Source organism: Lissotriton helveticus, chromosome 4_1 (assembly GCF_964261635.1).
Source record: "Lissotriton helveticus chromosome 4_1, aLisHel1.1, whole genome shotgun sequence".
Lineage (NCBI taxonomy): Eukaryota > Metazoa > Chordata > Amphibia > Caudata > Salamandridae > Lissotriton > Lissotriton helveticus.
This window is the reverse complement of record NC_136063.1, coordinates 925,637,547-925,652,506: the sequence shown is the minus strand read 5'-3', so window position 1 is coordinate 925,652,506 and position 14,960 is coordinate 925,637,547. Positions and strand designations below refer to the sequence as shown.

The window sequence follows — 14,960 nt, the reverse complement described above, 5'->3', positions numbered from 1 at the left end:
TAGAAATGACAACTTTAAAGAAAGATGATCTAGAGAAATGGATAGATAGATGGTCATTAGACCTGGAATCGGATGGGGATATCTTTATTGAGTCGTTGGAAATGGGGAAAACAATGCTATGTTCATCATCCCTCCAGGCCCAGCATTATAAGATGTTATACCATCTATACTATACACCAGCAAAGATTGCTCAGTGGGGCGGCACATCAGGTATTACTTGCTTTAGATGCGGAAGTACAAATGCTGATTTGGCACATATTTTCGCATCTTGCCCACATCTGGATAAATTGAAACGGGACATTGTGGAATTTTTTCAAAGGGCAATTTCAATAACAATAGAATTAACACCGGCTATTATGCTATTGGGGATTAGTTCAGACCAAATGAGCTGTAAAAACTTTATATTTGTGTCAATGGCAATTTTGAGGCTGTTACTAGCTTCTACTTGGTTGGACCCTAATCCACCAACATATCACCAATGGCTAGGAAAAGTAATGTCAATACAAAAACTGGAAACTGCCATTTATGCTAGGAAGGGTAAAAAGGGGAAGAAATTGGGTATGCAAATCTGGGAACCGTTCATACGATGGAAGTATGGACTAGACACTTAGAATATCAAGAATTTCCTTATATTGTTTATGTTGGTTATATTTTTTGTTTACTGATATGTATTTGTATGAATATGCTTATGTCTTTATGGTATTGCAGTCATTGTGCCCTGCCCATGTATTAACAAAATAGGGGAAAAAACTCTCAATAAAAAAAAAAATTAAAAAAATAAAAACTATTTCGGTTGATATTTTAGTTATTCCCTTTTTCACTTCTGCAATACGTGTAAATGATTTGATACTCTGAAAGAAGAATTGAAATAAATTGGTTGAATCATGGCACATACCTTGAATCAGTTTCACCACTCCGGTAACTATGATTACTATCAAGGCACTAACTTGGGCAACGGTAGCTGCCATCTGCAGGTATGCTCCCCATTTCACTTTTGCGCAATTCACGGCTGTTATGAAACCTAAAACAAGACCAGCAGTTTTTTTTAATAAACATTTTTGTATTTTTAAGCACACAATGATCCTTGTTAAATACTTTTGGAGTATAATGCAAAATAATTCCAATGCAAGACAGTACGTTTTAGAGGTGAGCCACTCTGCATGAAGAGGAAAAGTTGTTCTCAAGTTTGTAAACCATTTTGCAATGTTTTCAAAACAGTATTTTGCTATTTCCTACATTCTGATTCAATTAGAGTTCTACATATGTTTCTAACTGCTGCCATTAATGTATATAACAACAATTAAACTGGTCACTCAACATTTACCACATAGTCATCCTACGGGCATTCAGAGGGGCTCGATCAGGATCAGATTAGATAGCCACACTGAGATATAGCTGATAGTTTACCTGAGAAACTATTTTATACAAAAAAGCTTCACATGCTCAAACTAATGTACTAAAGTCTTATTCTAAAAGGTATATTATATCACCTATTGAAGGTGGTAAGGTGTATGTGCGTTGTTTCAATGGTTTCTAAACAAATAGTTTTTCCTCTAATACATAACTGATAGAACAACATTAGGGCTTTCCCCTGTGAATTGGGGACATTATGTACAATGCAGAATGTACATACACATATTAAATGGTGAAAGTCAGTGTTTCTCAACCTTTTGACTTATGGCGACCCCAACTAAATCATTACTGGAACCAGGGGCCCCCCATGAATCACTATTGGAATTTAGCACACCCTCCACCACCCACCCCCAGAGTCCTTACTGGAAGCCGGGGACCCCAGCCTAAGCATTGTCAGTGATTTGAACCTCAAAACAATGCACACAAAAATTTGAAAAAAACATTCCTCAAACAAATACACAAATTAAATGTTTTATTTAATTTGCAAACACATATAAATAAAAACATATGTTAATAGAAAAGTTGGAGCATTTCTAAATCCATTTGAGGCCATACTATATCTTGTTATGCACCTGTACTGCTCCCATGAATCAATCTGAGGAGACTAATTGAAATGTTAGCCTTCAATCTCAAATTCCTTCACATTTACAGTATGTTTATAAATGTTAAATTGTACATTTAGCTTCTGTATTTCTATACACTTTATTAATCTGTTAATATTATTTAATTTTCTAAGAAGTCGCAGACCCCCTGAGGAGGCTTTGCGAACCCCAGGGGTTCCCGGACCCACAATGGTAACCACTAGCATAAATGAGTTTATCAAGGCTATCAAAAACTCCGTAAACACTGCAATATGCCACTCTCCTGTACACTCATGAGATAAGGACATGGCCAGTCAAAGAGCTCAGACCTCTTGAACGCCGCCATCACGTAAAGTACCTTCTGTGGCTTCCTAAAGAGGAAGCAGGATCTCCTACTGCTCAAAAAGGTCTACGTCAATCCTAAATATCTCACCAATTAACCTCAAAACACTCTTCTTGTGTTCTTGAAAAGGAGTGTCAGGAAAGGCCCTGAGCTGTGTGAAAAAATCTGCATCCTTCTCCAGGTTTACCAACCACATTTCAGGTCCTAATGAAACAGAGAAACAGCAAAATAGACAGCAACCATCCAGGTAGTTGACAACGCCCTCAGGATCACCAACAGACAATGGTGACTCATGCCTCCATCTCCTACTTGACTCTTCAACACAGCACACTTTCTCAAAAAATGGGGTTCCTCAACATCATGATGAGATTTGCCTTCTACCTGATTAACAGATTCAATTTTATCTAGATGAACTCACGAATCAAGCATTTCCCTGTGACCCATGCATTCCCTAAAGGACAATCCTCTTGCCAGTGATCTTCAGACCTCTACAGTGAACAAAATGAAATACTCCTGTCGGACAGGAACATCATGAACTACTGGTATACATATGCTACCTCACTCAAAATGAAGGTCTTCTCTTGCAACAATCTTGATTGTCTGTAGGGCAGTTTTCCAGTATTCAGTTGTACGAACTGCTAACGACAACAAACAAGCACATGCTCAAAAATGTTTCTTTTTGATGAAACTCAATGGACACATCCTATAACTACCAGACAGTGAAAAATCCACCAACATTAGCTCGCACATTAACTTCAAGACACGCATCTTAAAGAGGAGAAAAGCAGTACAGCACCATCTTAACTTACTTCATTTGGACATTATTATTTCCATTTTTTTCTTCTGTGTAGCCTTATGCTTCTGGTTTAGCTTTGGCTGCATTCATCTCTGGTCTTCGTAGCTCCACTAATTTAATGACAAACTTTGACCAACAATCCAATAGTTCAAACAGCTGCAATCTAAGTTATTGCTTGCATATTTAAGACTAAGGAGAAAAAGTCTAAGTATCACTGAGCAATTCCCTGATCAAGCAGTTGTCATAGCCAGGATATTGCAAGGCAATGGAAATTCTTCTGGTAGAGAATTGGCTGGTGGAAATTGCAGATATGGAGGATATTATGTTACTAATGTTTTGCAGAGAACTATGACCACCCCCTGACTTCGAACAGGAGTGGGCCAAATTTAGATGTGTGGATACCCTGTGGCAAGAAGTAACTATTGTGGCTGTATCCCCAAACCTAAAGCTTTTGTGCCCACAACGGAAATAACATGTGGACCTGGAATTACAAGGTTTGAATCCCCATTATGGGGAGAAATATGCTCCCATTTACCATTTGCATTCTGTAGGCAGAAAATGGGAGCAAATGGCCTGTATGGATTGGTCTGTAGGAATGAGGAAGGTGTCTGGGAGCAGGACAGCATGTGGCCTGGCAAGGGGTTCCAATCTGTGCTGTTGGAGCAGTGTTTAATCTCAGTCCGTGGTTGCAGGTGGGCCACATCAGCACTCATTTATGGGGACTGGCACTTAGTTTTTCTTATCAGACTTTGACCCAGATCAAGAGAGAGAAAAAGACAAAAGACAGAAAACAAATGACAAAGAAAGAAACCAAGAATGAAAATGAACATGAAAGATTAAATAAAGGGAAAGAGTGTCTTGTGACTGATAAAAGAGGCATGAGATGAAATCAAGACTGCACAGCCTTTGTTTTCGGAACCTCCCACATTCGATATTGCTGGCTGTAAGCTTTGAGCAGAACTTTGAGCTCTGGAACTTATTCTTTTACAAATTAAGCCCAGTGTAAGAGCTTGACAGGCAGAGATCAGGAGCCAAGGTTTATGGCTGGGAAGCTCTACATGATTTTATAAACCAGATTTTCCAGGCCAGTAAATTCGACTGGTCTTCCAACACAGAAACTTCCAGGATCAGCAACACAAGACCTTTCGGATCAGACGGGGCAGAATTCCACCTGGGATTATCACTCTACCTGACACATAATCAAGATCAAATTTTACAAGTCTTCTCTAAATCAGGCCATTTGTTTTCAGAAAGAAAGATACACTTAGGTAAATATAGGCTTCTTCTACTAAATTGAAAATAAAAAAGTAAACATTTAAACCTAAGATGCATCCTATATAATGAGTGACAGTGTTCACAAGGCAAACCAGGAAATCTAATTGCAGCCTATGCCAGCATGCCATAATTAGACTACCAGTATTACTAATTGGATATAATTTAGAGCGGCACTGACCTTCCCTCGAACGTTGAGATAACAGACCAACTACTTTCTGGAGTATTGAGGGATGATAAAGGACTCCAGATCACGGACTAATGCGACATACCAACATAAAAAATATAAACTGTGACACCAACCCACCTAAACTGTGTTTATATGGTCAAAGTGGCTGACAAGATGACAGGACTTTCTTAAATGATGCCTCAGGTCTTGGAGTACAGTGTATATTGGCAATGCAAAACAAAAGGAGATAATCAAAAACAGTAGCCGTAGTTCCACCAGCAGTGGGAAAGATGGAATAGAGAAACACACATCCTAATTAAAACTTCCATTAATGCTGAGAGTCTTCAGATATTTGTATTAGCCCAACTCTTATGATGCTGTGAAACTAAAAACACACTTATGGCAGATATTTCAGATGCAGATTTCATTGCCACTGTGTTATGATAGTACGACCCAGTGCTTAATTTGAGCTGGTGGTTTCTGGTCCTCGGGACCGGCGCTTAATTGTCAGCACTGGCACTTATGACAGACTGCCACATGGTGGCATTGTTCGTCTTATTTAGAGATGAGCACAACAACAGTTGTATATTTATTCAATATACATTTAAAATGACTAACACCTGCCGCCCAACTTATTCATACAGCTTTTGGGGCCTGGAATAGTCTACATTATCACACTTGTAAGAATGTGATGGTTAGTAGTTGTGTTGGTACTGTAATTAGCAGCGCTGGAAGGAGCAACGGGGAGACGGGCGTTGTGCCTGCTGCAGTGGCCTCCTGACGAGGCCCCTAGCACTTATTGTTTTAGAAATTAAGCATGTGTACCACCCAATTTCTTTACTGTACAAGAATACATTGTATCCTCATTGTTTTAATGCCTGGTGGCCGTAAAAGCTGCTCTGAGTTTTAATTAGAGGCAGTGAATGGAGTTGGAAACATGCACTGCCAAAGCCAAGAGGCCTTCCAATCTGTCTTGCCTTTCCTCAGTAAGTCTTAGCCTTGGAAATTTGCCCTTCCTGCAGTGTCACTCCTGATTTTTTTGCTTTGTGTTTTTGAACCTGTTTACATTGGCCATAGGACTCTGCACTTTACCCTTGCTAACTAGTGGTGAAGTGCTTGTGCTCTCTCTTTCAAACTTGGCAACAAAGTCATGCACCACATTGGCACATTTTATTTACTCTATGTCCATAGGGATAGTATATGGTACTACATGTACCCAGCATCTGCTGGTAAGTTGCAGCACTCATTGTGCCAGCCACTAAAGTAGAACTGTAAAGCTTGTCTCCAAGCCTGAAACTGCAGAGTGAGTGTGCAGTTTTAAACTGAGCCATGCATAAACCTTCCTTTTTAAATGCCCTTTGGGCAGTATGCATGGCATTTAAATAGTAGGGCATGTATAGCTAATTTTGAACGTGTCCCTGCAGTGAATAAACTCCCAAATCATTTTCCTATGGACGTCCCAGCCTTGCCACAGTGAAAAACACTGGGTTACACTATAACAACTTATAGTGCATAATTTTGTTTTTAGAGGAGCTAACTTATTCAGCTAGAAAAATTATTCAAAGACTCATGTTAATAGTAATTTAAAATCAAATGTAATGGTCCAGCCGGATTTTATATTACCATTTTGGAAATTTCACTTTTAGAACATTGTTATTTTCCCGCCCAAAACCAACAGGCTTTCCTGCCAGTGTCCAGCTGTCACACGACACCTGATGCCTCCCTTGTGGTAAGATATGCATTATTCCCAGAAAGCGGAAAAAGGAATCGGGGTGTGCGAAGTGGGACTACTCCCTCGATGATGGCCTGGAGGTTGTGCCCATCCCTTCCCTGACCTTCAAAGGATACCTACTGTGTCACTGTCAAATGATGCTCACATCTAGGCCTTTTCCCCCTTTGTTAGTGTAGTCAGGCTGGCAACACATCCAGTGGGAGTGAAGGAAGGAACTAACCATAACTGTTTTAGGGGGTGGGCAAACTAAAGAAAGACTGAACCAGCTTGTCTTGAACCCACAACCCCAAAAGTGACTCCAAGGGTCAGCTGGTTGACCTCCTGTTTGACCTATAGGGACACAATAAGCTTCAACAGGCCCCCTCCCGCCAACTGTCGAGCAGGCTAATACTAACTGCTGCTGGCCTCTGTTGAAGTCCTAGCCCCCAAGTGATGACCCACAGGTCCTGTATCCTTGGCTGAAGTAGAAGGTTCTCCTCCTGTTGCCAAACTGTAAGAAATGGGACTTGGAAACTTGTTGCTAACTTACTGCCTGGAGAATCCACAGAGACTCGGATCGCCATTGAAGCCGCAGCTGTCGAATCACCGGTTGGTCTCAGCTTGCTGGTTTGCTCCGCTGAAGGAGATCTAACTTCCAGAAAAGTTTTCAGGTCCAGGCGTAGAGGGCTTCATTGGGAATGACACACAACAGCATCGTATATATGGCAATGCCGGGAGTAGACTGCAGAATTCGCCTGCTCTGAGCTTTCCCACCTTTGTTGACAACCGCATCAGAACCCTGCTCCAGGGCCTGATTGGCTACCGGGTGTTTTGGCATGCTGCCGAGCTGGGGCTGATTTTACTGCGGTGGGGGCTGATTTCGTTGATGGAGACCCACATGTGCTTTGAAATAAACAAAGCAAACTGAATTTTGTTCAGCACACGCAGGTCCCCATCAACTAAATCAGTCCCCAGCTCAGCAGCATGCCAAAACGCCCGGTAGCCAGTCCGGCCCTGCCCTGCTCTTAAGCAACCAACCATCATCAAGCCCTGCTTTGGATTCAGCTTCCAGCTTGCCCCGCAGATGACTCATCAATGACCACTTTTTCTCCATATAAAGTCAGAGGGTAAATTTCCACCTAGACAAACCTCGTTGCTGTATCCGACCATCAACGTTGGCCTTAACCTCTGACTTTGACCCGGCCTAGCATGACCACATACCCTGCTTGGCACTCTGTGGGTTGTGGCACTATTTTTAAATTCAAACTTTTAAAATTCAAGTCTCTTGCTCTACCTATTGGATTTGTTGTCATTTTTAGGGGCAATTTATTTATTAAAATATTCTCTATTTTCTACTGGTTTGAAATGTTTCGTGTGCTCTGTTTTTACTTTTACTGTTTGATTACTGCATAAATACCTCACACATTGCCTCTAGGGTAAACCTGACTGCTTTGTGCCAAGCTACCAGGGAATTAAACGCAGGTGTATCTACAGACTTAAGTCGTTGACCCTGACAATGTTGGTGATTATTATTTGAAGTGTATTTTCATCCTCTTCATTTAAGACACCAATTTTTTCCACTTAGCTGTGATGCAGAGTGAGTGTTTATAGATCTCCCTGAGTGAAGTACGAGCTTCCTTTCTGGTACTACAACGGGTAAGTCCTCTTATCACTGTTGTGACCTTATCTGTGTCTAGAATCTTGGTTTCCATATGTCTTTTGTGTTGCCCTCACATGCTCCCCCTCAGTGAATATTATTAATATATTCATTGTCTCAGTTTTTACATTGGGTGTAATTTCACTACACAAACCTGATTAATTAGGAACAGCAATATTGTTGTATTGTCAATTAAGGCATTTTATCTCATTCTACCTCGATAATTATCCACTGCTCTCATTACCATCACCTCCATTTTTCTAATAAATCAACTATATTCATTTTTTTAAACTCTTTTTTAATGGCATTTTGCTATTATACATATACAGCATTGCAACATGAGGCAACCAATTTACAGTGTAGTCCAGACTTTCACGTAGTGAATAACACTTACAGTCTACCATCAAGTATCATTACTAGGCCTCATAATTAGTAAACGCTGAGTGCTCCCTGTTAATCTCCTAATTATGAGTACTAAAATAATATGACATAAGGGAAGTAGTGTAGTATTCAAGGAAACAAAGTAAGAGAGAAATCAAAAGGATAAAGAAACCAGCTGTTCCTCTCAAGAGTTATTGCAGTGACATAATAACTTGAGGATGCAACTCCACCAAAAAACTTGCACAAAATGAAAGAAAAAGAGGAAAAGTGGAAAAAAGAGAAGGAGGAATAGGACCAGGGGGTGGAGGAAGGACTTTATCAGTGATGTCCAATCCCAAGTCCATACCCCTGAGTTGCTGTCATTTATCAACTAAGATATCTGCGCAAAAAAAGGGTGGGGGTGAAGATCTCAAAAAGTAGGCGCCTGCACCCACGCCCTAGCCCCTTTGACTTGTGTCACATATTATACCATGTCTAGGCTCTATCAACTTTCTTGTTTGGTGTGTGGGGGGGATTTGTAAACCACAGGTTGGTATGTCGAGGAAAAAACCCTTGGGACCCAGTCTCATGTGTTCACTCGGCGGCTGGCACCCCCCCTAGCTTTCTCCCTAATCAGCGCACTCTCCTCAGCCCTCGCCCACTGGGATACATTCGCGCTCCAAGCCCAGGCCCATGGTCCCCCTGCTGATTGCTGATTCCCAATCAACAGCTATTTGCCACCTGGACAACACTAGTCCCAGGTCCAGGAAGCTAGTGCCTACTTTGTTCGAGGTCGGTCTCGAGAATAATGCCAAAATACAAGCCTCCAAGGAGCGGAGGGGTGGGAAACACCCAAGTGCAGAATCCGAGACAGAAAGTACCTCTTGAAGTCGGGGGCACTGCTACACCATAAGAACAAAATCAGCATCTAAGTGTCCCTGTCTGGCCCAGGGGATGAGGTCTCCTCCATGGGCCACTGTATCCTCTGTGGTGTCATGTAGGGGTTGTGTATGTAATTGAATTGGAAGTATTTCAGTCTTGTGCTCCTAGAGATTTTTAGGGGGAGGCTAATACCTTCTGCCATTCAGGGTCCGTTAATTCATGCTTAAAAATTCGATCCCATCTTTTCCACAAAGCAGTCAATGGGCTGCAGACCATACCCGCAAGTTATCTGTAAAACCAAGTCAACAAGTGTTTAGTTGTGCCCATCGATACAAGTAATTGTAGAACATCATGCGTCACCATTTCCCCCCGTTTCCCCCCACAAGATCAGAATGCTCAGTTCAGTGCATTGTAGGTAAGGATTTGGCCTGGAAGCAAATTATAACATTCCATTAGGACCTCCACCGAGAGCAAGAAACCCTGTTGATAGCAATCCCTGACTGTGATCAGTTTGGTTTCAGTCGAGGCAGACAATTGCCCCTGAGTAAAGAAGGAAAGGGGGTCACCATGTGGGAGTCCTTCTAGGGGCAGTGCTGGTGGATATAAGGGTGTCCCTCCAGTTTTTAGGACACATCTGCGCCAACGTCGCAACGCTGTCGACAACAGTATCCCAGGGTTTTGGATCACTATCGCGGGATTAAGTAGTTTTGCCACCAGGAGTTCTATTTGTGTCATCTGTCCTGATTGTCCTATCTCTTCTTGGTTAACCCCATCAAACCACAGTGTGATCCACTGGAGCTGGGATGCTAAAAAAATAAAGTTTGAAGTCTGGTGCACCCAAGCCTCCTTCTTCGGGGGGATCAGCAAAGTGTAGCCAGCAACACCCTATGTCGGCTCTCATCCCATATCAAGTCACACAACAGGGCGTCCACCTGTCTGAACCATAAGGCTGGAATGATCACCAGCAGATTTACAAAAAAATATAGGAGTCTCTGTAGCATCACCATTTTAGAGATCGCTATTCGGGCCATAATGGGCAACTTGAGCGAATGCCAAAAGGGTACACAGGATCTCAGGGAGCGGAGGGTCCCTCCTAGATTACTATATCGAAGGTCTTCCATTGTATGAAATATCTGAATCCCAAGATATTTAAAGGATATGGGTGACCACATCAGGTCTAAAGGTAGACCCAGGGGTCTCGTCGCCTCGGTGGGGGACAGGGAATACATGGGTCTTGGCTTTGTTGACTCGGACGCCGAACATTGTTTCAAAGTCTCATAGGAGCTCTAGTGCTTTGGGAATGCCAGAGGTCCCTTCTCTCACATAAAGGAGTATATCATCCGCATAGAGGGAGATAATATATTCCCGCACCTTGACCACCAAGCCCCCACCTTCACCTCTCTGTCTGAAGAGCTTTGCAAGGGGTTCAATAGCCAGGGCAAACAGCAGTGGGGACAGTGGACTACCTCATGCCCCTGCCTACCTGATACTGTGGGGACAACATTGTGCTAGTCTTGACTCTGGATGTCAGGACAGTATATAATAGTTTAACCCATTTGATCCAATTGTCCCCCAGTACCATCTGCCTTATCACAGCGAATAGAAAATCCCAGCGTACCGTGTGAAATGCTTTTTCAAAGTCCATAGACATCAGCATCACTTCCTAGTTCGCAATTATTGCAGGGTGGTGCATTACTTGATAAAGTCTCCTGATGTTGTGAGAGGTGTTATGTGAGGAAATAAGTCTGTTCTGGTCCGTACGTTTTAATACCTTCAGATATGGGTGCAGCTGGAGGGCCAGAACCTTGCTGAGGATTTTTAAGTCTAAATTTAGCATAGAAAGGGGGCAGAACTCTGTGAAATTAGCTACCTGCACCTTAGCCTTTGGCAGGGAGATAGCTACTGTATTCAACCACAGCACCGAGACTGCCCTCATCACCGCCACCGATGACATCAGGACCCTGCTGGACAACGGCGAGACTGCAGCACTCATCCTCCTAGACCTCTCTGCCGCCTTTGACACCGTCTGCCACCGCACACTACGCGCACGCCTCCACGACGCAGGGATCTGAGACAAGGCTCTGGATTGGACCACCTCCTCCCTCTCCGGCAGAACCCAGAGTGTCCGCCTCCCCCCATTCCGTTCCAAAGCCTCCGAGATCATCTGCGGCGTACCCCAGGGATCCTCCCTCAGCCCGACGCTGTTCAACACTTACATGGCCCATTTACATGGCCCTGCTCGTACACGTAGCCCGACCTCAACATAATCTCCTAATCCGACGACACTCAGCTGATCCTCTCCCTTACCAAGGACCCCATCACCGCCAAAGCCAACCTCCATGAAGGAATGAAGGCCAACGCCGACTGGATGAAGACCAGCCGTCTGAAGCTGAACTCGGACAAGACGGAGGTAATAATCCTCGTCTCCAACCCTTTAGCCTGGGACGACTCCTGGTGGCCGACAGCACTGGAGGCAGCCCCGACACCCACTGACCACGCAAGCAACCTGGGAATCATCCTCGACTCAACGTTCTCAATGACCAAGCAAGTCAACACTGTCTCCTCCTCCTGCTTCAACACCCTCTGCATGCTCCGCAAGATCTACAGAGGGATCCCGACAGATACAAGAGCAGCAGCAGACTCGACTACGGAAACGCCCTCTACGCGGGAGCCCCGACCAAGCTCATCAAACGACTACAACGCATCCAAAATGCCTCGGCACAACTGATCCTCGAAGTACCACTCCACGGCCACATCACCCCCCACCTGAGAAACCTGCACTGGGTCCCCATCAACAAGAGGATATCCTTCAAACTCCTCACCCACACACACAAGGCACTCCACAAGACCGGCCCAGCCTACCTCAACAGATGGCTCTCCTTCTACATCTCCAACCCCCAGCTACGCTCTCTCACTCGCCACTGTCCCGCACATCCAAAGAACAACCACCGGTGGGAGATCCTTCTCCTACCTCGCCGCCAAGACATGGAACACCCCCCCTCTGAGCCTACGACAGACCCAAGACCTGCTGACCTTCAGGAGGATACTCAAGTCCTGGCTGTTCGATCAGTAGCGCCCCCCCCCCCAGCGCCTTGAGACCCTCGTGAGTATGTAGTGCGCTTTACAAATGATTGATTGATTGATTGGTGGAATCCGGGAGGGCTCTTCAGCAAAAAAAGGGGGGACCCTCTCTAGGGATAATTTGAGGTCAGGAAGAAGAGGGGAAAGCAATAGAACATTATGAAGAAACTCCCTGGTGACCTATATTTCTTTCACAGATCAAAGACTAAATACAACATGGGCTAACCAACTATATCATAACAACAATATACTTCAAAACAAGACTTTTACAATTTTGTCATTGTTTATTTGACTTCATTTTTACAAAAATATATATTTTTCTTTACTTTTTTTCTCCTTTTTTTATTACTATAAAAATGTTATTTTCAACATGTGCATACAAATAAACACAATTCTACTATACAATATAGATGCAATACAATCTATCATAATTAACCCCTGAGTGAGAGATTATAACTAGAATTCCTGCACCCTGTAAGTAACCCAAACATCCACTCATACAAATTCATACAACATTCATCAATGCAATTATCTGGAAAGTGGGAGACAAAAGATTGCACTGTCTCCATGACCAATTAGAATGGCTGCGTTGAGCAGGATCTGAACAATATTGATTTACGCATGTTTCTGTGGTAAAAATGATGGTAACACCACCTTCCTCAGGACCATGACCAGATGCCAGAACAGAAAAACACACAGGGGATACTTGTACTCTCAATAAAAATGTATCAGCAGAGACATTGACTGTCAAAGTCAGCTTTTGCAGTATTGTATAGCTGATAATTCATGATCTAAATAACCTCGCGTATGGTATGCATAAAGTTCAATATGCATATATAGTACGTGTCAGCGGGGGTAGGTCTCCTAATAACGTAGGGCCAAATACTAATCCAATTGGTTGATGTAACTTGATGGTACTAAGCCAAGTAGCTTCATATGAATTCCATTCTATATGTATGAATTTGTCATGGCCAGTACTAAACAGGCTCGAGAATTGGAGCCACAAAATCATCTGTCAGTCAATTATCCTAGGACCCACATTTAGCCCTGTCCTGCGTCATAGCACCAGAGCAACATTTGGTAAAGGATATCAGATTATTTAATCTGCCATCCGTGGTGTAACTGCAGGAACGCCAGTCTTGTCCCCTGATGTTGCCACAGAGTCAGATCTTGCTGATTTCTGTTGTTTTAACCTTATTTCCACCACCGCCTGTAGTGCTGCTGCTCTCTCCATTTCGGTCTGTGAAGGAGACGGGCCACTCCTAGCTCCACACTGTGTAGTCCTGCGGGGGCTTCTTTCCTTGGACTGGGAGGTAATTTTCTTGAGTGTGTCATCGGGAGGGTTGTCGCAGCATTGTATGCTTCCAGCCACGTCCAGGAGGAATCCAGGTCTTCGCAAAAATATGTTGTGTCATCAACTGCCATCCTGAGTCTGGAGGGAAACATCAGAGAGTATTGTATGCCATTGTTCCGGAGTGCCTTCTGGACTTCCAAGAAAGAGGCTCTCTTGACCTGCACCACAGCAGTGTAGTCCGGGGATATGGAGACCTTACTATTGGCCACAACAAAGGAGCATTCCCAACGTGCTCTTTGCAATATAATGTCACTATCCCAATAGTGTAGTACCCTGGCCACCATCTGCCAGGGGGGCCCGCCCGGCACTACCCTGGCCACCTGCCGCATGGGGGCCTGCCCGGGGCCAACAGCCTTGATGGAACTCAGTGTGCTCCCTCCAGTGCAAAGAAGGATGTCAGCAACTCTGGCCCACTTCTGTTCATAGCCAGTTCTCCAGAAGAGACACCATGTCCCCCTTTTTTACTTCTTCTTGCAGGCCAACCACTCTAATGTTGTTGTGCCTGTTGCACCCTTCCGTATCTTAGGCACGTTCTTCAAGGGGTTGAACTCTATCACTTAGTTTGGACTTTTGGCTTGAGAGTATTTTCCATTCCGGTTTCAGCTCAGTAATTGAAGTTTCCACTCCCTTGATGCGGTCTGCTAGTTTGTGGTGTTACGCTCTCAGCAGGCCCAGACCCACAGCCACTGCACCTAGGTCTTGTTGCAGGGTGGACTACATGTCTGTTATGGTTACCAGAATCTTGTCCAATTAAAGCCGTACGGGGTCCACAGGGATGGCAGCCGCACGATTCTTGGTGGGGGCATCGTACGCTGGGTCCTGGGTTTCAGGTGGGGCTACCCCTGGTCTGGTTCTGGGTTTCCTCATTCATGTCACTGCAACAGGACTGTTCAGGTGTCCAGAAAGTCCTGCATCATTTCATCAGATGCCACTGCCAGCTCTCTAATGCCACAAAGCGTCGGAAGCAAACTGGTCCTTCCCCGCAGCGGCCGAGTTTACAAAGGTCCCGGGTCTAGGGTGACCCTGTCACCAGTGTGGGGGATTTCGTGTCAATCACCAATCTGGGATGGTACCCAAGCGTGGCAGTCCCCTCGCAAACAACCCTGGTGTGCAGATGGGGTCACTGTGGGCGCTCCTTTCTCTATCCGCTACTTGCACCCAAGCCTCCCGGTCTCCCAAGTAGGCGACAGGCAAAGAGGTGTTGTGGGGTCACTTCCCTCTGTCCCGCATAGTTTACAGGGTCTCCACTTGACTAGTGCCAATTCCGCATCACAGACTACAGGACTATTTGCTTTCCCCGACTTCCCAGGTCCCAGGTCTCAGCGTGCCTCTGGCAGCACA

At 44.3% G+C, this 14,960-nt stretch overlaps 1 protein-coding gene across 2 annotated transcripts in view; it reads right to left on the bottom strand.

The window, feature by feature from the left end:
• LOC144828913 (Y+L amino acid transporter 2-like) overlaps window positions 1-14,960 on the bottom strand; it is a 505,595-nt gene that overhangs the window by 239,420 nt on the left and 251,215 nt on the right. For both annotated transcript variants that reach the window (XM_078687526.1, XM_078687527.1), the window contains exon 3: window positions 896-1,021. In XM_078687526.1, coding sequence (XP_078543652.1) covers window positions 896-1,021 — 126 coding nt within the window. The remainder of the gene's footprint in view (window positions 1-895; window positions 1,022-14,960) is intronic.